General features: G+C 51.3%; 1 protein-coding gene across 43 annotated transcripts; it reads left to right on the plus strand.

Annotated features, from left to right (window-relative positions):
* The first annotated feature begins 1,027 nt into the window (after nt 1–1,027).
* Nucleotides 1,028–25,813, plus strand: UBA1 (ubiquitin like modifier activating enzyme 1). Of its 43 annotated transcripts, none has more exons than XM_077988513.1 (29): nt 4,050–4,244; nt 6,587–6,700; nt 6,882–7,068; nt 7,178–7,255; nt 9,055–9,171; nt 9,300–9,358; nt 9,461–9,629; nt 9,733–9,867; nt 11,158–11,264; nt 11,541–11,631; nt 11,743–11,875; nt 12,420–12,517; nt 12,625–12,771; nt 12,903–13,079; nt 13,204–13,308; nt 13,397–13,477; nt 13,804–13,959; nt 16,268–16,433; nt 16,568–16,764; nt 20,331–20,395; nt 20,636–20,831; nt 21,548–21,622; nt 21,742–21,931; nt 23,104–23,192; nt 23,459–23,551; nt 23,679–23,870; nt 25,011–25,112; nt 25,221–25,321; nt 25,479–25,813. In XM_077988513.1, exons 4-29 carry the CDS (start codon nt 7,238–7,240, stop codon nt 25,612–25,614), a joined length of 3,195 nt encoding a protein of 1,064 aa, XP_077844639.1. In that variant the 5' UTR covers nt 4,050–4,244; nt 6,587–6,700; nt 6,882–7,068; nt 7,178–7,237; the 3' UTR covers nt 25,615–25,813. The 43 variants fall into 43 exon arrangements, 41 of the variants coding, with proteins under 41 accessions (XP_077844658.1, XP_077844631.1, XP_014982755.2 ...); XM_077988524.1 differs by having other exon boundaries at nt 7,181–7,255; XM_077988509.1 differs by having other exon boundaries at nt 6,903–7,068.
* Nucleotides 25,814–27,260: the final 1,447 nt, after the last annotated feature.

Here is a 27,260-nt window from a genome sequence, read left to right on the forward strand (position 1 = left end):
CATACATTGCTGGAGGCAATGCAAAATAGTACAACCCTCTCTTCCACCCTCCCGCTCCCTCTCCTTTGTCTATTTTCCTGGTGGTGGTGGTGGTGCTGGTGGTGGTGTGTGTGGCAGGGGGTGGGGGGTGGGGGTGTCTCACTTTGTTGCCCAGGCTGGTCTTGAACTCCTGGGCTCAAGCAATCATCCTGCCTCGGCCTGCCAAAGTGATGGGATTATAGGCGTGAGCTACCGCGCCCGGCCAAGACTCCATTTATTAAAAGGCTGAAGAATTTTGCCGGGTGCGGCGGCTCACGCCTGTGATCCCAGCACTTTGGGAGGCCGAGCAAGCCGTATCGCCTGAGCTCAGGAGTTCGAGTCCAATCTGGCCGACATGGCGAAATCCTGTCTCTACTATGGTAATATATGTAAACATGGAAAAGATAACAGTAAAATGTTCTGTGTTATAGGACCGTTGACCGAAATGTAATGCAGCACATGATTGTATAGACATAATTTATATTACTGTGTATAGTCACATATATCTATTATAATACGGATTTGTATGTGAAACTATAATTTCACTTATTGTTATGTTTACGGTCTGTGTCTCTTGCTAGAATGTCAGGTCCATGAGCTCAAGGAAGAATTTCCAGCATCTGGCCCATGTCAAATGAACTATTTTGGCCACCTGAGTCTCGGTCTCCCCATCTGTAGGATGGGTGTGTCTTTCCATGTGGAGGCACCTACACATTCCGTTTCCTTTTCCCACCCTACAGAGCACGGCTCCGGCATTCCATAGCCCAGGCTTACATTTTCCCATATTCTGGACGCTGATGCCCACCACGTGCACCAGGCACTGGCCAGACAGGACTACCACCCCCAGCATGCCGCGCGCATTTGGGCCGTACCACAAACTGTAGGGGCATCTGGGTCTGAAACGGGCACCAGCGACGCGGGAGCAGGGACCTACGCCCCTCTAGCAGAGCATCTGTGGTACATCCCAGACCCGGGGCTCTCCGAGGCCCCGCGCTTCCGAGCTCCGCGCAAACTCTGGCTTCTCTTGTACGACGGAGGTGGTTTGCTCTTCCGTTGCCCCGTGGCTTCAGCTCATCTTTGGCAGGAAGGCGAGGCTTCCGCCCGGCACAGGGGGTGAGCTGGAGCACCGTGCCCCCAAGCCTCTGGACAGCATTTGGAGGAGGGTGCTTCCCTAATCCCAACTTCGGGGATCTCCTCATGGGCGTATTTGGAGCCTCCAGGCCCGGGGTGATATTTAGGGGGCGTCTACTTTTGAGGAGACCCTTAGGGGGTGCCGTTTGGGGACTTTGGGGTGGGATTTGGGAGTCTGTTTTCGGGAGCACCCCTCGGAGACAGGGTTTGGGGGGCTTTGGGGAGATTCTTAGGGTCCGTGTATGGGCACCCTTGTCCGTGGAGCAGTATTTGGGTTATTCTTCAAGGGGAGAAGCAAAGTTTGAGGTTACTAAAGTCAAGGCGGGACTGGGGGAGGGCTTGTTTCGGGACGGGGTCCTGGTGACAGTGAGAACAATCGGGACCGACGTGGCATAGTGGAGGTGTCAGGCCTTTGTGACCTCTGGCTCTGTGATGAGGTCCTCCCCGCGCCTGGAGGCTCAGGACTGCGAGACTGGACACGTCGGGGGCCCAGATGTTTCTAGGGAGAGGAGCCTCCCAGCTCAGGCTAGGGAAGGGACGCCGGAGCCCAGCTCTTCCTGAGCCGACGCGGCGCCACCCGGCCTTCGTTTGGTCGCGGCTTTATTCATTATTCATAAGGAGGTGGGGCTGTGGTAGGAGGCAGTTTTTTGCCTCTTTCGCACCTGGTCCGCAGAAGGGAAGGTATCGGCTTGTGAGTCATTCACGAGGGGCGGATCAGCGTGCTGAAGGGGCGTTCTGAAGTCTGCCGCGCAAAGGAGAGTTCATTGATGATTCGCAAAAGTTAAGTAGCACTCTGAGTTTTCAGTGCTTTTCTAGGGGTTCCGTGCTTAATTCATGAGGAGCGTGGCTTTTGCAGCTTTATCTGCATGATCCGCGGTTAGCTTTCCCTTACAGGTACCAGAGTTAAAACCTGGCGTCTAGCGAAGGGATGAGGCCTCCTACATTGTTCATTTCTTATGGCCTGGTAATCTCAGATAATCAGCCGGGGCTCTGGATTCAAATCCCATCGATCCTTTCCAGTTGTGTCATCTTTGGCAAATCGTTTTGTAAGCCTGAATAATGGGTAGGAGGATAATGATAAGATTAGCTTACACTCGTTTAGCTACTTAGCGCATTTAATCTTCACGACAATCCTAGGAGGTAGGTTATTATTACCCCCACTTTATAGATAAGGAAACTGGGGCACAGGAAGGCTAAGTAATTTGCCTAAGGTCACACAATCAGTGAGTGGCTGGGCCGGGATTCAAATTGGGGTCTAGTTCCCCAATCTGTAGTCTTAACCAGATGCCATAATGTCTCCCCTCCCCACTCCCCCGCGCCGCCGTTTAATAGTACTACTACTAATATAACACTTAGTATGTGCCAGACATTGGTCTAAGCCCTTTCTACATATTTCTTCATTTAAACTCCATCGCAAGGTAAGTTGCTGTTGTTATTCCTATTTTATGGATGGGGAAGCAGTGGCCCAAGTTGGGGGTTTCTCTTGTGGCTGAGTATTCATAACTAATTTTATATTAATGTAAATATATATTTACATATCTTAACATATTACCTTTATATTAATATATAATGTTTTAAAAATTTAACAGTGCCTTGTGCCAGCAATGTTCTAAGACTCATCCCATAATTTATATTCTCTGATTTTCTTTTTTTTTTTTGAGACGGAGTTTCACTCTTGTCGCCCAAGCTGGAGTGCAATGGCACGATCTCGGCTGACTGCAACCTCTGCTTCCCGAGTTCAAGGGATTCTCCTGCCTCAGCCTCCGCAGTAGCTGGGATTAAAGGCGCCCGCCACCACGCCCAGCTAATTTTTGTGTTTTTAGTAGAAACAGGATTTCACCATCTTGGCCAGACTGGTCTCGAATTCCTGACCTCAGGTGATCCACTCGCCTCGGCCTCCCAAAGTGCTGGGATTACAGGCGTGATCTGATTTTCATAATAACACATCTCTGTGAGGTGGATGGGCTCTGTTACTATCCTCATTTTACAGTTGTGAAAACTGAGGCACCTGCCAAGGACATGTAATGAGTTTGGGTTTGATTGGACTAAGGCAGCCCTTGTTCCTGAGGCGGGGAGAATGGAGGGAGGTGTGGGGAGAGGAGGCAGGGGCAGAGAGAACACTTCCCCTGGGTTTTCTGGTGGCACTGCAGTGACATCTTTCATTATTCATGAACAGGAAGGCGTGCTCACTTTGCCTTGGCTATAGCATCGTAATCTCTATTTGCTGGGTAGGGCAGTCTTGGGTGTTTCTTCGCCTTATGCATAATTCATAAATTGGGTGGAACCTTTCTTGACCTCTCTTGAGTTTCCAGGTTGAGCTACTGCAGCAGCATAATTCATTATTCAGAACCTGGGAGAGTGTGTTTTCTCTGCAGTAGCCCCATTTCCCTGCTTATAGTGTATTAGGTGCAGCAATAGGTGGGCGTGCTCCTTTTATTCCAACCCACTGGGTCTTATGCATTATTCATGAGTAAGTTGTGGCCTGGGTCTCCTTGGATTCCGGGCCCCTGCAAGATCATCATTATTCATGAATGGAGGTGTGTGACTTCCATGTTTTAATATCTGCTGTCTGGTTGCTGGTTGTTAGTCTACCAACCACTCAACTTTATGCATAACTTATAATCAGGAAGCGTGACCTTAATGGTTTTTCTTCGCTTCCATGACAGCCTGGCTGCAACCATTCATTATTCACATTCCATGAGGCGTGGCCTCTGTTTTACCTGTTTTCGTTGTTACTGCCACAATGCCCACCAGGTGGTACTGTTCCACTTCTAACCGAATGAATCGCAACCGGACCGGGAACTTTATGCATGATTCATAAGTAGGCGCGGCCCGCTTGCATCCGGGTTTCTGGGGGTGGGGCCCAAGGTTTTGTTCCGGCCCCAGGCTCAGCGGCCGCCATCTTGTGTCGGCGGCTCGGCTGAAGGAGGTGGCAGGGACAACCACAGCCACAGCGGCCGGGGGAGGAGAAGGCGGCAGCGGCGATTCTAGGCGGCCCAGGCGGCGGGGAGGAGGAGAAGGAGGAGGGTGGCGGCCGGGCTTGGCTTCGGCTCCTTGAGGAGTTGGCGGCGGCGCGACCCGGGGAACCGGCATTGGTAAAAAACGTCCTTTCACTGCGCCTCGCCCGGGGCAGGGGTTTCGGGGAGGCACTGGAAGGGCCTGAGCCACGCTGCTGTCGGGGCGGGCCGCGGTGACTCGGGCGCCAGGAATCAGCGGAGTAGGGAGGGGGAGCAGAGCCTGGGGCGGGGCCGACTTTCCCCGGCCAGGACCACCCCGGATCCCTCTAGTTCCAAAATCTGACCTTGGAGTCGGACCCCCACGATGTGCTTTTAGAGACTCATGCCCAACATCTCTAGTCTGGGACCTGACTCCGTCCCGAACCTTGTATCTCAGATCAGAACTCTCCCCAGTCTCCGATAGAGATTTACGGGGATCAGCATTGCTGATCAGAGCTTCTCACCATTGAATGCCATTAAAGACCTGCCCCAGAATCTCCTTTGAGACACCTCCTAGCCTCTCAGTATTTGCCCTCAAGGCTTCCAAGACAGGCTAGACCTGGAAGGGGTCCATAGGCTCTTTATCTCTGTAAGAGAGTCCTCGTTTGCATTTTCCTTCAGACCCCCCATCCCACACACATGTTAGCCACGCTCAGAGCTTCCAGGGGTACTAGACCCTGTGAAAGGCCATTTGGGCCTGGCCTTTGTGTCGGGGAACCCTCTTCGCCTCACCTCAGGTCTCCTAACCCCACCCTGGCCCTAGCGTCTTTCATTAGAGACTCTGCCCAGTATTTCTACTCAGAGACCCCTCTTAGCATCTGCCTTGAGAGACTTCAATTCCTAGACTCCGTCCTTTGACACTTTCTCTACTTTTACGGAATTTCTTGCTTTTCATACTCCCAGTATTCAGAGACTACTGAGAGGCCTCAGCATCTTCCCCATCAGACACCTTGAACCCCCAGAGCCTTCCGGTGCACCAGATAGCAGGGAGGAACTGTTTGGATACATAATCCTCCATCAAAGAGCCCCTGCGAGCATCTGCTCTTGCAGTCCCGGTTGGCTTCTAGCCCCTTCCATCAGAGACTCGCCTCCCCTACCCCACCCTAGACCCAGCCTCTGCCGTCAAAAGACAACCCGGGTTCTAGCTGCTTTTTTCAAAGATCTCTTATCCTCACATCAGGCCTCAGAATCTGCCCTCAGATACTTTCAAGGTCCCTAATGTCTGCAGTCAGGGGTTTTCAGCTTCTGCTTTCAGACTCCTTGGACCCCAGGATCATTGTCAGATGTCCCTTCCACCCACAGGCCCTCTTGTTTTCTTTCTTCTTCCTTTTTTTTTTTTTTTTTTTTTTGAGACGGAGTTGTTTCACTGTGTCGTCCAGGCTGGAGTGCGGTGGCGCCATCTCGGCTCACTGTAACCTCCACCTCCCTGCTTCAAGCGATTCTCCTGCCTCAGCCTCCCGAGTAGCTGGGATTACAGGCATGCACCACCATGCCTGGCTAAATTTTTGTATTTTTAGTAGAGATGGGGTTTCACTATATTGCCCAGGCTGGTCTCGAACTCCTGACCTCAGGTGATCCACCGCCTCGGCCTCCTAAAGTGCTGGCATTACAGGCGTGAGTCACTGCGCCCGGCCATGGCCCTCTTGTTTTCTACCGCAATAGAAAATCCTCTTCTTAGCATCTACCTTCAGCGTCTCCATGGGGTCCTACATAATTGGTCAGAGAAACCCAACCCCATTTGGGGACCTAGCCAGTGTTTGCTTACTAACCTTTTTAAGGCCTGAACTATCTGGGCCCAGCTTCCCTTTTCCACCCCCTCAGAGCAGCTGTGATACCTAGCATGTCCTGTCAGAGATTGACACAGGGCCTTTGTGTTCCATTAGAAACCTCTCCCAGCCCCTCACCATCCACCCTCAGAGCCTCCTGGGACTCTGTAGTAGGAATGTCAGATACAGCTCTCCTCTTGCATGTCCCTATCTATTATTTTTGGTTAAAGATTTCTCTCTGCTACCAGCATCTGTCTCCAGAGACCTCCAGAGCCTCAACATCCTCCTGATGGAGACTACCCCTCCCCCCAGACCCCAACGTCTTCCTGCTGCCTCCTCAGACTCTAGAATCCCCCACCCATTCCCTTTGCAGCTTCCATGGGGCCCAGCAACTGCCCTCCTACCTCTTTGCAGCCTCTGGGGGCCTCCACTGCAATTTTTCAGCCTTTCTCTAAAAGATCCTTTTCCAGAGATCCGAAATTTGAGTCTTTTCCTAACACCCTAGCCTAGTCCCTTCCCTCCCAGGACTTCTAACATCTCCTTTCCCATTTGCCTCAGAGCCTCCTTGCTCTTAGACACCCACTTCCTGATTTTCCTCTCACGTTCCCATGGACTTCTCAGTTAACCCCTCCCGGAAAGCTTGACATGCTCCAGCCCCCCTTCTCTATGCCCTAGCTTCTCCATCCTGCTAACCTGCCTCCTCTCACACCTCCAAGACTCCTCCCTCAAACCCTCTGGTTTGAGAATAGAGAATGCTTACGCTTGAAAATCTTCAGTTTGGAGACTCAGGTATGTTTAGAAACTAAGCCGCAGCTCAGCTTTGCCAAACAGTTCACAGTGTGTATGTTATAGTGGGGGCCTGAGCAAATGTTGAGGGAGGAAGGGTGTAGATTGTTTTTCTGCTGGGGGTGGGGGATCTTTAGCTCCTATCCAGAGTTTCTGTCCCAGACTCCTGCTTGCCTTGAGACAGGGCTGTTCCAAACCTTTGCAGTCGAAATCCAGTTGAACAATCATCTGAAACTTCTTAGACCCCTGCTGCCTGCACTAGGGATCCAGAGGGGAAATGTCTAGAAGTTAAAGTGCTCTCTGGCCCTGGATCATCTCTAATTTACGGAGTGAGGAAATGGCGTGTCCCGAACAAACTGACCAATGACAAGGCAAGGAGATAACTAAGTAATGGAGGCCACTACAGGTGCCCAGGGAGGAACTCACATCCTCAGGTCAGTGAGTTCTGACCACAGACCTTGGCTTCTTTAACCCTGCCAGCAGCCCCTTGAAGACAGTTTCGTTTGTCCCAGCTTTTGGAGAAAATGAGGCTCAGAGGAAATGAGATCTCTAACCCAGGTCAGTCAGAGAGTCAGTAAATGGAAAATATGGTTCGCCTTTGTCTCTACTAACTCACCAAGTCTCTTGCTACCTAGGTTGGCTCTTAGCATTCCAAGCAATTCACCTGGCTATCTCAGGGGCTCCAACTAGCCTCCTGCCTCCCCTCATCTCCCATTTCTTAGTCCTCTGGACTGGGCCCTGAGCCCAGGGGCGTTTGGCAAACAGTCCCCCACCAGCTGCATGCCTCTGGGCGAGTGAATGGGGTTCTCTGAGCCTTTGTTTTCTCATTTGTGATTTGGGCATAGGGTTATCTGGGTCATGGGGATTGTTAAGATTAGACAAAGCCCTTTCCTCTTTGATTGACATGCAGTATGCTCTTGGTAGATAGTAGGGAGCTCTTGTCATTGTGGTTGGTGCTAGTGACAGGTGCCAAGATGGAATCTTAGGTACACTGGGATACTTAGTGTCATAAAAGTCTCAGTGTAGGAGGACTTGTGTGAACGGAAGACTCAGTGCCTAGAGGAGCACTGGGGGTGAGGGGAAGTGACGCTGGGTCCTCCCATCTCCAACATCTGGACCCAGTCACCCGCACCACCAGATTTCACTTCCACAGCAGGCTGTATTGTTCTGTCTCTGGAACCTAGCAGTTGACCCTGGGCGAGTTACTTGACCGCGTGAGCTCACGTTTTCTCATTTGTCCTAAACTCTGCCTTGCTGGGTCAGGGTCATGGAGGGGATGAAACGTGATAACACGAGGAAGCAGCTTGGGCTCCAGAGTCAGCAGATCCTGGTCTGGTCCCAGCTCAGCTACTGTGTGGGAACCTTGGTCACCAAACGTCCCTGAGTGAATTTTTTTCCTTCACTTTAAAGTTGGGGGGTATTATTGACAGCAGTCCAAACCCCACAGGAGTGCCCTGAGGACACAGTGAGACAAGGCTTAGAGAAGTGCTTACTATGGCATCTGGCACGGGGAGGACTCCTAATAAGTCTAATACTCATTTATCATTGTGGTTAACCTGTTTAAGGGAGTCCACATGCAGATGAGGCTTGGGATGTGTTTGTTTTCTCTCTTTCTGCAACCTCTTTTATTGGTCTGTGTCGGTTTTCCCCTCCCAAAGCTGGGGGCAGGGTTGGGCTTTATAAAACTTCCCTCCCTGAGCCCCTCTGGGGACTGGGTTCTCAGCAAGTTACTGCTCCTGCCATCATGCCACCCTGATGGATGTCCAAGCCTCACTTCCCTCCTGCACTCCCCCCTCCCGCCGCCGTCCCTGGGATTAAGGGAGAGGAGAATGGCTGCTTGTTACTGCCTACCTACTCTGTGCCAGGTTCTGTGCTCTGTGTTATTTATCATCTCGATAACCCCATGGGGAAGGTAAGTGGTATTATCACCCCTGTTTCACAGGTGAGAAAACTGAGGCCCACGGTGGTTAATTATTACTGTTAGTGGCAGGCTCAAGATTTGAAACCAGGTCTGTCCTGAATCCACATCTTTTCCCCTGACCTCTGCACAAGTACATTCTTGTCATTCCTTTCACTCCAGGATTGAAGTCTCTCCCTCATTGTCCTGTGCTGGGAAGAAGCAAATGGCTTAGTGGTCAGCAGTGTGGATTTGCAAATCAGACCACCTGGGTTCAGATCTTAGCTCTGACCACTGTGTTACCCTGGGCAAGTCCTCACCTTTCTGTGCCTGTCCCCTTTTTGCTGTAAAATTGGGGTACTAATACTTGTCTTCCCTTCCCCCACAGTTGCTACTAACAAACAGAAAAACGGTACCCATGTGCCCCAGGGTCACCTCTGTCCTTCTTTTTTTCCTCCAGATGTCCAGCTCACCGCTGTCCAAGAAACGTCGCGTGTCCGGGCCTGATCCAAAGCCGGGTTCTAACTGCTCCCCTGCCCAGTCCGTGTTGTCTGAAGTGCCCTCGGTACCAACCAACGTGAGTGTCCTCTCCCTGGAGACTGGCAGACGAAATGGTGGGTGGGAAAGTCTTCTGTATCACTGTCTGTCTATCCATGCTCCACTCCTGTGTGTCTCCCTGAACTTGTTCTTTCCCTCTATCCCTAGGGAATGGCCAAGAACGGCAGTGAAGCAGACATAGACGAGGGCCTTTACTCCCGGCAGCTGTAAGTGGGGCCAAGGCTGGGCCGAGGGGTGTGGAATGGGACATGGAGAGGATAGGGTTGGGTGGGGCAGGCCCTGACCTAGAGTACCCCCTAACCTGGCAGGTATGTGTTGGGCCATGAGGCAATGAAGCGGCTCCAGACATCCAGTGTCCTGGTATCAGGCCTGCGGGGCCTGGGCGTGGAGATCGCTAAGAACATCATCCTTGGTGGGGTCAAGGCTGTCACCCTACATGACCAGGGCACTGCCCAGTGGGCTGATCTTTCCTCCCAGGTACCTCTTCCTAGCACCCTTCCCCCTCTCCCCCTTCCCGAGGCACCACCGTTCCCAGTGCCTCAGCCATTTCACCTTTTTTCCCTACTGCACACCCTTACAGTTCTACCTGCGGGAGGAGGACATCGGTAAAAACCGGGCCGAGGTATCACAGCCCCGCCTTGCTGAGCTCAACAGCTATGTGCCTGTCACTGCCTACACTGGACCCCTCGTTGAGGACTTCCTTAGTGGTTTCCAGGTATCTTAGGGGTACCACCCAGCCTTCTGCCCAGTTCTCTCACAGCCCGTCTCTGGTTTGTTCAGTGGTGTTTAATATTGATTTAATGGGTCGGCCTGAATCCTAGGTTTTGTGCTGGGGGACTAGAGTATGCAGGCAGCAGTTAGCCCCTGGCCCTGCCTTTTCTGTTCTGTTCTGTTCTTTTTTTGAGACCGAGTCTTGCTCTGTCGCCCAGGCTGGAATGCGGTGGCACGATCTCGGCTCACTGCAAGCTATGCCTCCTGGGTTCACGCCATTCTCCTGCCTCAGCCTCCCAAGTAGCTGGGACTAACTACAGGCGCCCGCCACCACACCTGGCTAATTTTTTTTTTTTTTTTTTTGTATTCTTAGTAGAGACGGGGTTTCACCATGTTAGCCAAGGTGGTCTCCATCTCCTGACATTGTGATCCGCCTGCCTCAGCCTGCCAAAGTGCTGGGATTACAGGTGTGAGCCACCGCGCCCGGCCTGGCCCTGCCTTTTCAAGTGGGGAAGATGTGTACAGACAGTACGGCATAGTGGTTGTGGGCACAGACTGTGGAGGGAGCCATACTGCCTTGCTGCGGGCCTCCAGCCTTGGTAGTGTGACTTCAAGCAGGTTGCTTCATCTCCTGTACCTTAGTTTTCCTGTTTGTAGTCAGTGCGTGGTAGCAGCACTGACTTCATGGACTTTTTGTGAGGGTTAAACACGTGGAATTGCAGCTGGCACGTAAGAACTGGATAGGTGTTTGTTAATTAAAAAGTCCAGGCCAGAAAGAGGTGCTCTGGAAGCTGAGAGTCGGCCCTGGGTTGCCAGGGCACTGCAGCTAAATCCGGATGGAGGAATAGGAGCTCACCCTGGTGGGGAAGGATGGACATTCAGGCAGAGAGCAAAATCCCAAAGATCATGCGGAGCAGGCATTGTCTTGGGAATTGGAAGCAGGTGGGTGTGGTAGGAGTGAGCTCAGACTTTGGCTGGAGACAGAGTTTTACTCCAGTGTCTCACAGGGCATGGCAAGCAGACAGCAGCGGGTGTTTGTCAAATAAATGAGTCAGCTCTTCTCCAAACTCCGTCCTCCCAGCTACCTCTTCACCTTTCCTGGTATAGTCTAGGAGTTCATTTTTGACCCCCACAGAGTCTGATGCACAGTAGGTGCTGTGTGTTTGTGAAAGAGGCTGACCCAGCAAAGCCTGGATGTGTCTGCCTTGAGGACTGCCTGAGTCCTTGACATCAGCCCTCCACCATTTTCTCCTCTTCACCCCAATGCTGGGCCTGAGCCTCCATCTCTCCACAGGTGGTGGTGCTCACCAACACCCCCCTGGAGGACCAGCTGCGAGTGGGTGAGTTCTGTCACAGCCGTGGCATCAAGCTGGTGGTGGCAGACACAAGGGGCCTGTTTGGGTGAGTGGCGGCCCACCCCGCTCCCTGTCCCCTTTTCCTCCAACTCCTACCAGGCCCAGGCCAAGACCTCTAGGCTCTCCCTGCCCTCGTCCCTCCTCAGCTACCCAGATTTTGGGTTCTTTGTGTTCATCTCTCCTCATGTGGCACAAGTACCATCTTACATCCCAGCAGTGATAGGCTGAGTTTGCTCAGCAAGTTTTCACTACATCTTGAGGGACCTGTGGGGCCTGTTTGTGCATGGGACACGGGCATCAGCCCTATTGCTTCCCTCTACAGGCAGCTCTTCTGTGACTTTGGAAAGGAAATGATCCTCACAGATTCCAATGGGGAGCAGCCGCTCAGTGCTATGGTTTCTATGGTTACCAAGGTAAGGAGACCAGCCCTAGGGTTCCTGGCGGGCAGGTGGGCTGTGGTAGTCCTTCCTGTCCGCTCTTGGTACCCTGGGCCTGTTTCTGAGACTCACTCTTCCTTTAACCAGGACAACCCTGGTGTGGTTACCTGCCTGGATGAGGCCCGACACGGGTTTGAAAGTGGGGACTTTGTCTCCTTTTCAGAAGTACAGGGCATGGTTGAACTCAACGGAAATCAGCCCATGGAGATCAAAGTCCTGGGTGAGTTGGGACCATGGGGGAAGCAGAGGGAAGCTAGGAGATATGTTCCTGGGTTCTGGCTAGGGAGTTGAAGGGAGGAGACATGGCCCTTGGTTCAGATTGGGGAGACACATCCTGTTGTTTAAGATGAACTACAGACAGAATCCCGTGGGGTCCAATAAGAGCTGGTGGGCATGAGGGAGAGGTGCTGTGTTCGAGCTATTCCTGGGAGAATGTGTCCCTGGTATCTGAGCTGAGGGGGAAAAGGTCTCTGGTGTTTGAACAGGGCAGGTCAGAGGATCTACTGTGTGTGAGCTGATTTGGATGGGAAGCACATAAGGTCTTCCCATGTAGACTTGGAGCCAGGGACATAGGGTCTCACAGGGTCTGAGCTGGGTCTGGGGCACAGGAGAGATGTTTTCTGATGTCCATGTGGAGCCTGGAGCAGAGGGGAGATGGCGTCTGATGTCTGAGCTGAGTTGGGGCAGGAGGTTCCTTATCTTGCAGGGGTTGTGGATTTTAGGGAGAATGGGTAGACTGATAGCTCTCTTCCTGCCCTCTATAGGTCCTTATACCTTTAGCATCTGTGACACCTCCAACTTCTCCGACTATATCCGTGGAGGCATCGTCAGTCAGGTCAAAGTACCTAAGAAGATTAGCTTTGTGAGTGTGTCAGTGGGAACAGTGGCTATGTGGGGTAGTTCTAGGCATTCCCGAGTTCTCCATTCCTCTCTTCTGGTTCTGATGACCTCCCCCTTCCCCCGCCACAGAAATCCTTGGTGGCCTCACTGGCAGAACCTGACTTTGTGATGACGGACTTCGCCAAGTTTTCTCACCCTGCCCAGCTGCACATTGGCTTCCAGGCCCTGCACCACTTCTGTGCTCAGCATGGCCGGCCACCTCGGCCCCGCAATGAGGTGGGTGGGTAGGCGAGCCAGCCAATGCACACATGCCTGGCACTGAAGGCCCACCATGCTTCTGCTTATCCACACTCCCTGCCCTCATTGTGGCCTGACAGATCCTCTTTTGGTTCTTTCTGGCCTACCAGGAGGATGCAACAGAACTGGTGGCCTTAGCACAGGCTGTGAATGCTCGAGCCCTGCCAGCAGTGCAGCAAGAGAACCTGGACGAGGACCTCATCCGGAAGTTGGCATATGTGGCTGCTGGGGATCTGGCACCCATAAACGCCTTCATTGGGGGCCTGGCTGCCCAGGAAGTCATGAAGGTCAGCATGGGTTGGGAGAGGCAGGATTGGGGTGGGCCAGGTGCCTCCCTGACTCCATCACTTGCTCTCTGTGTCAGGCCCCTGTTAACCACTGACCACCCCCTCTCTCCCTTCCCCTCTCCAGGCCTGCTCCGGGAAGTTCATGCCCATCATGCAGTGGCTATACTTTGATGCCCTTGAGTGTCTCCCTGAGGACAAAGAGGCCCTCACGGAGGACAAGTGCCTCCCAGTATGTGGGTGGGACCTGTGGGGAGGGCATCATTGGGGGCATTTCTGGGGAGGCCTCTCTCTGACCCTCCTCCCTTTGCATTCCTTAGCGCCAGAACCGTTACGATGGGCAAGTGGCTGTGTTTGGCTCAGACCTGCAAGAGAAGCTGGGCAAGCAGAAGTATTTCCTGGTGAGTGGTCCCCTTGGATGCCTGCTCCCCTCATCTTGGCCTCTGACCATCTGCCCTGGGGCTTCCTTCAGCATTTCAACGCAACCTGTGGGGCATTCCCTTTGCCATTCTCCTTATCTTGAAGGGAAGCCCAGTGCATCCCTCGTTTCCCGCTCTGGTTCCTCCTTCCTCACACGACTGCATGTCATTTCTTAGAGTCCTGGAACCTGAAGATGTGGTGTTAGCCCCTCTCCCCATCTCTCAGGGGAGTGAGGGGTGATGGGTAGCCTCACACTAACCTGCATCACCCTGACCAGCCTCTGCCTGTCTTCTTGGTTGCCTCTTAGGTGGGTGCGGGGGCCATTGGCTGTGAGCTGCTCAAGAACTTTGCCATGATTGGGCTGGGCTGCAGGGAGGGTGGAGAAATCATCGTTACAGACATGGACACCATTGAGAAGTCAAATCTGAATCGACAGTTTCTTTTCCGGCCCTGGGATGTCACGGTGAGTAGGGTAGGAGGTGGGGCTTTGTCATCTCACTTTCCTCCTTTTTCTTTTTTTTTTTTTTTTTCTTGAGACAGAGTTTTGCTCTTGTTGCCCAGGCTGGAGTGCAGTGGCATGATCTCTGGCCCACCGCAACCTCTGCCTCCTGGGTTCAAGCGATTCTCCTGCCTCAGCCTCCTGAGTAGCTGGGATTACAGGCATGCGCCGCCATGCCCGGCTAATTTTGGTTTTTAAGTAGAGACAGGGTCTCTCCATGTTGGTCAGGCTGGTCTTGAATTCCCGACCTCAGGTGATCCGCCTGCTTCAGCCTCCCAAAGTGCTGGGATTACAAGTGTGAGCCACCTCACCTCGCCCCTCCTTTTTCTTGTTCCCATTCTTTCTGTCAGAGATCTTTCCACCTCGGCCAGAAGCCTTTCCCAGCTTCTGTATCTTACTTGTTTTTTTTGTTTTTTTTGTTTTTGCCTTGACCTTAGTGCTGGTTGGGACAGTGTGTCTGGGGTCCTCAAAACCACTCTCAAGCTCAATTCACCAAGAGAACTCATGGGACTTAGCATATAGTCGTGCTTGTGGCTACAATTTATTACAGCAAAAGGAAACAGACCAAAATCAGCAAAGGGAAAAGGCTGGTGGGGTGAAGTCTGGGGGAGCCAGGTACAAGTTTCTAGGAGTCTTCTCCCTGTGGGAGTTAAACAGGGCAGCCTTTATTTCCCCAGTAGCAACAGTAACTACAGAAATAACAGCAACAAAGTGTAACAAGATGTGAAATGTTGCCAACCAGGGAAGCTTGTTAGACTCAGCACCATCGTGAAATGTTGCCAATCAGGGAAGCTTGTTAGACTCAGCACCATCTCTTTTACTTGGGACTGGTCATGTAGGCGCCCCCTTCCTGGCACATACCAAAATTTCCAGACTCCCAGAAGGAAAGGTGTTCAGCATAAACTGTATTGTTTGCATGAACAGTTTAGGCACAGTGAACCACTGATATCAGGTAGGGAGTGGTGGGATTCTTCCCGAATTCCAAGTTCCCAGACTCCAGCCAAGGGTGGACCTTGGAAGCAGGCCTTTCCAAGGGTTGCAGTTTCAGTCTCCTAGGCTTACACTTCTCTGCCCATATGGAAACTGGGTTGGTTATGCAGGGATCTCTGAGAAGCCTTCTGTAGGGAACAATGTCATTTTTGCTTACCCAGGATTTATTCCCCCTTTCATTCATTTCATTTATTCACCAAATAGTTACTGAGGTACTGTTTTAGGTATTGGGGATATACCAAGGAATAAAACAAGATTTCTGAAAGGGGAGGGGAACGGACAGCAAACAATAGATACAATACGATCGTGAGGTATATAGTTAATGTCGGTGATGAGTGCTCCTCAAAGGAAACAACAAAAACCAGACAAGGGAAGTCAGGGTGTCAGGGAGAATGGTTTGTAGTATTGATGACAGTGGTTAAGGAAGGCCTGAGTTCTGCAGAGACCTCAAGGATATGAGGGACTAGAGCGCCTTCTGCTGCGGAAGAGCCCACGCAAAGATCCTGAGGTGGGAGGGTCAGGGAGCCAACTCATTTTACGGTAAGTGGAGGTGGGATCCAGGGGAGGATTCTGAGCAGAGGAGGGATGTGGCCCACCTTGGGCTTTGAAAGGATCCTGCTTGTCTGTGCGCTAGCATCCTGGTGCTGGTTGGGGGAGTCTACGTCAATCCTGGGTGCTATTACCTGAAAAAATAGTAGGTGTTAGATGAAAGAACAGATGTCTGGCCCATTGTCTCCAGTCTGTTCCTGTCCACAGCTTCCCTTTCCACTGATCCCCTGCCACATGCGTCATCATCCTGGCCATGTGGCATTGTCACAGACCGTCTCTCCTGCTAGCCACCTAACTCAGGGCCTGGGTCTTCCCCAGCATTAAGTAAATCCATCTCAGGCAGGCAACCCTTTATAGATGTTTGGGCCAGGTGTGGTGGCTCACGCCTGTAATCCCAGCTCTTCGTGGGGCCGAGGTCTTTGAGCTCAGGAGTTCAAGACCAGCCTGGGCAGCATGACAAAACCCTGTCTCTACCAAAAATACAAAAATTAGCCACGCATGGTGGTGCACACCTGTGGTCCCAGCTACTTGGGAGGCTGAAGTGGGAGGATGGCTGGAGCCTGGGAAGTTGAGGCTGCAGTGAGCTGTGATCATGCCACTGCACTCCAGCCTGTGTGATGGAGAGAGACCCTGTCTCAAAAAAAAAAAAAAGATGTTTGTTGGGTGAATGAACAGATAAGTGAGCTCTGTTCCCCCGTCCCCACCCTGGAACTGCACTTTCTTAACCCTTTAGAAGTTAAAGTCTGACACGGCCGCTGCAGCTGTGCGCCAGATGAATCCACATATCCGGGTGACAAGCCACCAGAACCGTGTGGGTCCTGACACAGAGCGCATCTATGATGACGATTTTTTCCAAAACCTAGATGGCGTGGCCAATGCCCTGGACAACGTGGATGCCCGTGAGTTTGGAGGCGGGTGAAGTGGTCAAGGGCAAAGTTGTGTGTGTTTCGGTGTGTATATACCAAGAGGGGTGTCTGTCTTCCTGTCCTCTCCTAATGTTCCTTTCCCGGCTGTCGCTTTGTCCTCCCCGCAGGCATGTACATGGACCGCCGCTGCGTCTACTACCGGAAGCCACTGCTGGAGTCAGGCACACTGGGCACCAAAGGCAACGTGCAGGTGGTGATCCCCTTCCTGACAGAGTCGTACAGTTCCAGCCAGGACCCACCTGAGAAGTCCATCCCCATCTGTACCCTGAAGAACTTCCCTAATGCCATCGAGCACACCCTGCAGGTGATAAGCTGTGGGAGAAGGGGAAGAGGCCGGGCATCTGGCCAGGCCGCTGCCTCTCTGCCCCCAGGCCCTTGCCTTGCCTTCAGATGTTGCATGCCTAAGTGTAAGATGTACCTTTTCTCCAAACCTCCCTCCCTCTCTTCCCACCAGGCAGCCTAGGTTTCTAGAATGACTCATTCTTTTTTCACTTTTACTTTGAATTTTTTTCAACACATAGAGAAATATTAAGAATATTATGATGAATACTCAAATACCATTCCTCACCTAAATTTAGCAATTCTTAATGTTTTGCCACATTTTCTTCTTAGATGTATATAGATTTTTCTTCTTTGTGCTTAAATGTGTCACGGACATAACAGCCTTTACTCCCCTACTATTTCAGTGCCTCTGCCAAGTGAGGATATGTTGCTATAGAACAGGGTTTCTTAGCTTCAGCACTACTGACATTTGGGGCTGGTTACTTCTTTGTTATGGGAGAGGGGATGCCCTGTGCACTGTAGGATGTTTCTCAGCATTCCTGACTTCTTATGTCAATAGCACTCCCCCTCCATCATGACATCTAAAATGTCTCCAGACATTGCCAGATGTCCCCAGGGGTGCCACATCACTCCCAATTGAGAACTACTTCTATCTAACAGAAACATCACTTTCATGCTCAACAAAATTAACAATCATTCTTACCATCTCTTCCAGTTATTTATTTGTCTCTAATAGTCCATATTCGGGTTTTCCCCAGCTGTTACTTAAAATGAGTTTAACAGCTGGTTTGTCAGGATGATTCTGTGTGTATGGTGCATGTACCTACAGAACAGTGCACATATTATCTAGCTCAGGGGTGTCCAATCATTTGGCTTCCCTGGGCCATATTGGAAGAATTATCTTGGGTCACACATAAAATATACTAACACTAACGATAGCTGATAAGCTGAAAAAATAAAAGAAAAAAAGATCCGTGCATAAATCTCATAATGTCTTAAGAAAATTTACAAATTTGTGTTGGGCAGTATTCAAAGTCATCCTGGGCCACATACGGGCCACAGGTTAGACAAGCTTGATCTAGCTGAAGTTTTACAAAGTGAACACACAAGTGACTACCACCTAGGCCAAGAAACAGAACCTAGGGATTACCATTGTGCTGTCAGAATAATTCTTAGTGCAGTGTTTGAGGCCAAACCATTTAGAATAGTAGGAGTATGAGGGTGGGAACAAAATAGGGAAGGGGAAAAAAAAAACCAGTTCCATCTGTCACTTTCTCCCTTCTGACACTGCAGTTCCAGAGTGGGTATGTTTGTATTTGTGCACCCACCACAGTCTTACTAGGTCATGTGTGACCTCTCTGTGCCTCAGATTCCTGTTCTGTAAAATGGGAATGACAGTAGCATCTACCTCACAGGACAGTTGTGAACCACTTGCCATTTACCGTGTGCCTGGCACTGTTTTAACCAAGCTTTAAATATATACGTATTTGCTCATTTCTTCCTAGCAACCCCATGAAGTAGGTATCACTGTTGTAACATCTGTTCTAGAGATGAAGCACAGAGGTAAAGATGTTATCCTGTGTGCCTGAAGTCACAAAACTAGGTAATACGTGGCATAGCTGGAATCTGAACATGAATTTCTCACATCTGTACACTCCAAACCACCTCGCTAATGACTGCGAACTGTCCTAGGAACTCTCAGAGGCCAGAACATCTGTCTTGTTTGCTATTTTATTTTTTGAGACAGGGTCTCATTCTGTCACTCAGGCTGAGGTGCATTGGCACAATCATAGCTCACTGCAACCTTCGGCTCCTGGGAAGTGTGTGTGCGCGCATGTGCGCCTGTTAACGTTGACCAGGCTGGTTGCAAACTCCTGGGCTCAAGTGATCCACCTACCTCAGCCTCCGAAAGTGCTGGGATTACATGTGTGAGCCCCTGTATCCAGCCTCTGTCTTGTTTTCTGCCGAGTCCTCAGGGCCTGGATAGGGATCATTTTTGGTTTGGTCTGAGTTTTTTCTTTTTTAAAAAATTGTGGTAAGATAGTTGAAGTTTTTCTTTTTTATGGAGGCATAACATATCTAGAATAAAGTACACAGTTTTTGTTTTGTTTTTTTTTGTTTGTTTGTTTTTTGAGGTGGAGTTTTGCTCACGTTGCCCAGGTTGTAGTGCAGTGGCGCAGTCTTGGCTCACTGCAACCTCTGCCTCCCGGGTTCAAGCGATTCTCCTGCCTCAGCCTCCCAAGTAGCTGGAATTACAGGCGTCTGCCACCACACCGGGCTAATTTTTGTATTTTTAGTAGAGACAGGGTTTCACCATGTTGGTCAGGCTGGTCTTGAACTCTTGACTCAGGTGATCCACCCGCCTCAGCCTCCCAAAGTACTGGGATTACAGGCGTGAGCCACCTCGCCCAGCCTGGTACGCAGATCTTAATACATTTTTAGGCTGGGCTTGGCGGCTCACACCTATAATCTCAGCACTCAGGAGGCCAAGGAGTGAGGTTTGTTTGAGCCCAGGAGTTCAAGACCAGCCTGGGCAACATAGCAAGACCTTGTCTCTACAACAAATCTTAAAAATGAGCCGGGTGTGGTGGCATGTGCCTGTGGTCCCAGCTACTCGGGAGGCTGAGGTGGGAGGATTGTTTCAACCTGGGAGGTCAAGGCTGCTATGAGCCGTGATTGCGCCACTGCACTCCAGCTTGGGTGACAGAGTGAAACTTTGTCTCAAACAACAAAACAAAACAGTTTTCCATATACACAGCACTATTGTAACCACTGCCCAAATCAAGTTCATTGGTTTTTCTTTTTTTTTTTTTTTTTTTTCTTTCTTTTTTTTGAGATGGAGTCTTGCTCTGTCACCCAGGCTGGAGTGCAATGGCATGATCTCGGGTCACTGCAACCTCCGCTTCCCAGGTTCAAGCGATTCCTCTGCCTCAACCTCCCGAGTAGCTAGGATTACAGGCGTCTGCCACCATGCCCGGCTAATTTTTGTATTTTTAGTAGAGATAGGGTTTCATCATGTTGGTCAGGCTGGTCTCGAACCCTTGACCTCAGGTGATCCACGCACCTTAGCCTCCCAAAGTGCTGGGATTACAGGTGTGAGCTACTGCACCTGGCCTGGTTTTTTTTTTTTTGAGACGGAGTCTCGCGCTGTCACCCAGGCTGGAGTGCAGTGGCCGGATCTCAGCTCACTGCAAGCTCCGCCTCCCGGGTTCACGCCATTCTCCTGCCTCAGCCTCCCGAGTAGCTGGGACTACAGGCGCCCGCCACCTCACCCGGCTAATTTTTTGTATTTTTTAGTAGAGACGGGTTTTCACCATGTTAACCAGCATGGTCTCGATCTCCTGACCTCGTGATCCGCCCGTCTCGGCCTGCCAAAGTGCTGGGATTACAGGCTTGAGCCACCGCGCCCGGCCCTGGCCTGGTTTTTCAATTGAGGTGGGGAAATGGGGAAGGCTGGGGAGCTTCCCCACTTCCAGAATAACTGTGAGCCTTGTACTTGCTTTATTCACTGATGGTCCTTCTAATAATGCCTGCGGTAACCCATTTTGTCAACTGTGGCCACATGTAATCTGTTTGCTATGTCTGCAGTGGGCTCGGGATGAGTTTGAAGGCCTCTTCAAGCAGCCAGCAGAAAATGTCAACCAGTACCTCACGTGAGTAACTCCAGTGCCCTCTCGCCCTATCCTTGTCCACCAGCCAAGGCATCCCGCCTGCTTTCCTCATCACAGTAACACTTGGCACCAGGCACACTTTTCACATGAATGAGTGGCTGCTCGGGCCTCGTATTGTTTGGGGTCGGGACTAGTTTTCCATGGAGAAAATAAGATTGCTCTGGAGCCCACTCCTGAGGCTGACGTGTAATCCTGTCCTCTGTCCTCTTCGATTCCTGATAGAGACCCCAAGTTTGTGGAGCGAACACTACGGTTGGCAGGCACCCAGCCCTTGGAGGTGCTGGAGGCTGTGCAGCGCAGCCTGGTGCTGCAGCGACCACAGACCTGGGCTGACTGTGTGACCTGGGCCTGCCACCACTGGCACACCCAGTACTCAAACAACATCCGGCAGCTGCTGCACAACTTCCCTCCTGACCAGGTAATGCCCAGTTGTTGGGTCCATTTGACAGAATGTATTTCCCTGAAATGGGAGCCTGCAGTGTGGGTCCTCCCACTGCGGAGTCCAGCTGTGGCAGGTGCCCTGAGGCATGGGGATCTGAGAAGAGTGATTGACCCTAACCTGCTTTTTCCTTACCCTAGTTCCTTTGAGCAAAGAGGCTTGGTTGCTGTTTACCCTGACTGTGGTGTGGGCTGCGTCATACCTGATTCCCAGTCAGGGCTGTAGGGGTTATGGGGGAGAAATTCTGGAGTTAAGTGCACAGGAATCAATACGGGTTTGGGTTCAAATCTAAACTCTACTTGAACAAATCACGTAACTTCTTTCTGTGCCTCAGTTTCCTCGTCTGTGAAGTAGAAATAATAGTGATCTACGTCATGGGGGGTTTGGGGAGGATTAACTGGTATTTATTAATATGAAGTTAGTACAATGCCTGGTAATCCATGAGTTTGTTAAATGATGGGCTGTCTAGCACAAAATGACTACCCAGGGATTGGTAGTTGTTCTCTCAGCCAGATCTGTGGTTCAACCTGTGGGACCCTACAGTTGGGGTATTTTGTGATTGGCTCCAGTCCCCATCGAGTGCCCAACCCGAGATAGTGAGTTGGGGGCACCTCTGGGGCCTAGGTGAAGTGCCAAGATTGTCAGAGAGGCCTTCACTCTCAGGTCCTGTTCTCAAAAATCTCTCCATCCCTTAGCTCACAAGCTCAGGAGCCCCTTTCTGGTCTGGCCCCAAACGCTGTCCACACCCGCTCACCTTTGATGTCAACAACGTAAGTCTCCTCTCTAGGGTCTTCTGGGGTCAGGTGGAGGGTGAGTAGGTGGGAAGGAGGTGGTGGCTCCCCACTCGAAGGCTGATGTGCTCACCCTTCCCTGCCCTGCCTTCTCCTAGCCCCTGCATCTGGACTATGTGATGGCTGCTGCCAACCTGTTTGCCCAGACCTACGGGCTGACAGGCTCTCAGGACCGAGCTGCTGTGGCCACACTCCTGCAGTCTGTGCAGGTCCCCGAATTCACCCCCAAGTCTGGCGTCAAGATCCATGTTTCTGACCAGGAGCTGCAGAGCGCCAATGCCTCTGTTGGTGAGGGTGTTTGGCCAGTTGGCCAGTAGTCACCCCCAAATGTCCCCGGCCTAGTCTAGCCTCCCCACCAGTCCTCTACCCCTGGCTCTGCTCTGCTTTGTGACCCCAGGCCTGAGGTTTACCCACACCTTCCTTTGAGCCTCCCTTTGACATGAAGAGGGTAGGTTGGGGCAAATTGTCTCCCTCCCTCCTCCTCTCCACTCTCTGGCCCGCAGGAGAACTTGCTGTTTTACTCTTGCTCTGTGTATTTCCCTTAGTTTTGTTATTTCTTCTTGATCTGTTCATCTAAGACGTATGATCTCTACCAGTGGTCTCTCTCCCGTGATACCTTCCTGCCTTGTCTCCTTCCAGATCTGCCCCCATCTGTACATCTATCCCCATGTTTCTCTATGCATCTTCACCCTCCATAGTTTGGGGCTGCGGTTTACTGACACCCCCGCCCCACCCCATCTACATATTTTTTCACCACTCCTCCCTTCTGTATATAATGCCTCTGTAGCTCTGTAATGCCCCCTACATTTACCTTCCTTATATCTCATCCCTCTTCCTCTCCACAGATCTCCTCCCATTTCCCCTTCCATGGTCCCCATCTTCCTTCTGAAATATCTACTCCTTCATATTCCTCTATGTACGTCTTCCAATCTTTCCTTCCATATCTCTCATCACCTTCATATATTTCTCCTCCCACCTGTCTCACCCTCTGTATACCCCCACTCTCCCCTTTTATATCTTCTCCATCTCCCCCCATATCTTTCCTCTATGTCCACATCTGTACATTCCCCCCAACTTCCCCTCCATATATATTTTTTACTCCCCTTTTCCTCCCTGTATCCTCTGTGTTCCCCCATCTCGCTCTACATCATTCTTCCCAAGATCTTTACGTTTCCCATCTTGATCTCTCCATCTCCACTTTCTCCTAACACTTTCATTTCCATTCCTTAGTGTCTCTAGAGAGATCGTTCTTGATAGCCTCAGCTCTTTCTCTGTGTTTTTCAGGTTTGTATTCTGTTCTTCTCTACCTCTCCTCCTTGCCCCTTTTCTCTCCCAGGATGTCTCTCCTTTCCAAATCCTTTTTCTACCTGAATACCTTTTGCCCCACACTGGGCTCCCATTACCACCTCAGACCTTAGCCTGGGATCTAAAGGGCTGACAGTGTCCCTCTCTTCATGCAGATGACAGTCGTCTAGAGGAGCTCAAAGCTACTCTGCCCAGCCCAGACAAGCTCCCTGGATTCAAGATGTACCCCATTGACTTTGAGAAGGTACAGGGTGGGGGCCCAGGACAGGGAAGGGAGGATGGGCAAAGCATAGACAGGCTGGAGAAAAACAGGAGGAGTATCTGGAGACAGCCCTGGGCCTTTGTGGGGATCAGATCGTGGGCCTGCCACATGGCTCTGAATGAGTAGGTGTTCCCAGCCATCCCTTTGTGATCTGGGAGAGTCCATCAGGCAGTTGCAGTGGAGGATACACATTTTCTTTAACTGATCCTCTCCCCACTGCCCCTTCACACCCTCCCCACTCATAACAGGATGATGACAGCAACTTTCATATGGATTTCATCGTGGCTGCATCCAACCTCCGGGCAGAAAACTATGACATTCCTCCTGCAGACCGGCACAAGGTGAGGGGAATCTAGACCTGATGTTCCACACTCCTCCAGGTTTGAGTTACCCACACTCAGCCCCTCTATAGACCCTGAGGCTCTTGTACTTAACTACCACCATTTTTTGTCCCTTCCTGTCTCTCAGAGCAAGCTGATTGCGGGGAAGATCATCCCAGCCATTGCCACGACCACAGCAGCCGTGGTTGGCCTTGTGTGTCTGGAGCTGTACAAGGTTGTGCAGGGGCACCGACAGCTTGACTCCTACAAGAATGGTTTCCTCAACTTGGCCCTGCCTTTCTTCGGTTTCTCTGAACCCCTTGCCGCACCACGTCACCAGGTGGGGGCCCGCATCAGAAGTGGGGTTTGGGTGGGGTATGTCTGTAGATTCTGGTTCTAATTCACGTCATACCCTGTCACCAGGTGAGGGTTTCTGTCTATGTGTACCTACCTTTTTTATGCATCCTTTTTCGTTTATTCATTAATCATATTGTTTGAGTACATGCGAAAAGATGGGATATTTGAATTGTGCCCTGGGAGATTATTAGTATTAACTACACAATAATGGCAGCCAAAATTTATTGGATGCTTCCTACACTTATATGCTTTGCTTGCTTCATTCATGAATTCACTCAAATATTTATTGAGCACCTGTTGTGTGTAGGTACTCTTCTAAGTTATGTTCCTCAAGTAGATGATATAAATAACCTATTAAATGATCTTGGAATCAAAAAAGGATAAAAAGAGGCCGGGCGTGGTGGCTCACGCCTGTAATCCCAGCACTTTGGGAGGCCGGGGCACATGGATCACCTGAGGTCAAGAGTTCGAGACCAGCCTGGTCAACATGATGAAACCCTGTCTCTACTGAAAATACAAAAAATTAGCTGGGCATGGTGGTGGGCACCTGTAATCCCAGCTACTCGGGAAGCTGAGGCAAGAGAATGACTTAAACCTGGGAGGCGGAGGTTGCAGTGAGCCGAGATCGTGCCATTGCACTCTAGTCTGGGCAACAAGAGCAAAACTCCATCTCAAAAAGATAAAGAGGACTTGAGAATACCAGGGGGCAAGGGGATGTGTTTGAGATTTTGTGTGGGATGGTCAGAAAAGGCCTTGCTGAAAAGATGACACTTGAGATCAGAATTGGAGGATGTGAGGGGGCAAACCGTGCAGGCTTGGTGGTGAGTGGGGACACATTCCAGGCAGAGGGACCAGTTCTTAAAAGGGTACCAAGATAGGGGTGTGCCTGGCAAGTTGGAGGAATTCAAAGTCCACGGAGTGAGTGTGAGACTGAGGAGAGTAGGAGATGAGAAGAAAACAATTTCAGTGCTTGGGGTGAGATGGGAGCCACAAGAGGATTTCGAACAAAAGAGGATTGTGATCTGACTGAACACGTCTGCATGGGGGTGAGGGGGATGGAGACAGATGGGGGCTGGACCCTCTGGGATGGTCTCCATCTTACACTCCCCTCTTTGTCCTGCAGTATTATAACCAAGAGTGGACATTGTGGGATCGCTTTGAGGTACAAGGGCTGCAGCCTAATGGTGACGAGATGACCCTCAAACAGTTCCTCGACTACTTTAAGGTAAGGCCCCTCCCTCTCTCTCTCACCCCACCTTGGGGGGCGAGGTGTGCAAGGTGACTTGCTGGCCTGTCCACCCCCATGACCCTGCTGTTCCCCGTCCCTCTCCAGACAGAGCACAAATTAGAGATCACCATGCTGTCCCAGGGCGTGTCCATGCTCTATTCCTTCTTCATGCCAGCTGCCAAGCTCAAGGAACGGTTGGATCAGCCGTGAGTTGGCCACTGGCCAAGCTGGGGGGAGGCCCTGTATGGGTTGGGGAACCTCAACATCCAGCTGTCCCACTCCAGTTCACTGCCCCCACCTACCTGCCCGTCCTCTCTTGCTTTCTGCCCTCCTGACCCTATGCTCCCATCCCCCTGTCCCCAGGATGACAGAGATTGTGAGCCGTGTGTCGAAGCGAAAACTGGGCCGCCACGTGCGGGCGCTGGTGCTTGAGCTGTGCTGTAACGACGAGAGCGGCGAGGATGTCGAGGTTCCCTATGTCCGATACACCATCCGCTGACCCCCGTCTGCTCCTCTAGGCCGGCCCCTGTCCATCCCTCTCCACGCCCCTTCCAGCCCAGGGTTCCCATTTGGCTTCTGGCAGTGGCCCAGCTAGCCAAGTCTGGTGTTCCCTCATCATCCCCCTACCTGAACTCCTCTTGCCACTGCCTTCTACCTTGTTTGAAACCTGAATCCTAATAAAGAATTAATAACTCCCACGTCGCCTGCCCTGCTGGTTCCAGGCAAGGAAGGGACTTCCTGGAACTATCTGGTTCAGATGGTAACTCAGAGGGCTCAGCCCCACCACACCTGCCAGTTTTCTGGGCAAAGGAAATGTAATTGCCACCTCTTCCTGCCCTCTCTGCCTAGGAAGAAAAGGAGGCACCAGTGAGGCCAGTGAGCAGGTACTTGGGTCCATGTGACTATTAATTTGAGCTGGGTTCAATTCTCACCTTCTCCATGTCCTAACTCCCTGCTCTGTGAAGAGGAAAGTTGTGACCAGGCTGCTAGGGCATGGCCAGCATGCCTTATGTCCTTAGGGCAGATCCCCTCCCACCTGGCTCAAAGCACTCAGACCCTGGGCAGCCTTTTGTAGTCATGGTTCCCAGCACCAGGAATGCCTGTGGTGCTCTTAGTTCAATTTCCTTGCTGCAGGGGTGTCTTAAACAGCTCTGCTGAATGCCAGTGCCTGCAGGCATACTTTGCAATTTTTATGGAAATATTTGAGAACCTTGGTAGAGGAAAAGCCCCTTGCTTGTCTTACGCTGCCCCCCTCAGCCCCAGGTCTGCCTGTGTGCCCCTTGATCTTCAGCCTCCTACCTTGGAAAAGACAGCTGGCAATGGGGACTGAGGGGTGTTCATCGCTTAGAGCAGGTAGCAGGAGGCCCAACACCAGCCCCACCAGAACTGCAGAGCTACCATGCTCTGTCCTTGGTCTTCGCTGAGCGCTCCAGATGATTGAAAGCACCAGTCTGACCACTGCCACATCTTTGCCTTCCTCTATTGTACTGGCTCTTGGTGCCTGAGGAATCCATTCATACTTTTGTCCCTCAACTAACCAGACAGTAATTTTATCTACCTTACTAGAAACAAGATCCCTCACTCTTCTACTCAAACTTGAGTGTAAGGAATAGCTCAACCTGTTCTGAACTGGCCTGATTGCCATCACAGCCTGTGCCCACATCTGCTGTCTCCTGGGCCAGTAGTTCCTGGTCCTGGGCACAGTATATGCCCTTGCCCACCTCCTTCTGATTATTTTATTTTCTTGGCCTGCTCTGCGTGGGTGACCTCATCCTTCCACAGTTTCTTCTTCCCCAATAGGACATTGAGGACAGAGGCATTTTCCCTTTGGTATCTAGTGGTGATGCTGTCAAGTGGAAAGTTTTTCCCACCACAGGAACTTTCCCATTATTGCTCTAGAGTATCCTAGACACCACACCGCAGTCCACTGGTCATGCTACTACAGCAGCTGAGGCTTGAACACAACTGTTGTCTTCTTTCTCCAGTATGCCAGCTCCTTTGCAGATACTCTGTAGACACCTTGTTCGCTGCACCTCCCCCATTACAGCTCCATTTCTTCCCTACCACAACTCCTGGATCTCCTTGACACCTTATTCGTACCTGACACCCTTCTCCATCAAAACAAGCTTTTGAGTCATGCATGAA

Source organism: Macaca mulatta, chromosome X (genome assembly GCF_049350105.2).
Source record: "Macaca mulatta isolate MMU2019108-1 chromosome X, T2T-MMU8v2.0, whole genome shotgun sequence".
Classification (NCBI taxonomy): Eukaryota; Metazoa; Chordata; class Mammalia; order Primates; family Cercopithecidae; genus Macaca; species Macaca mulatta.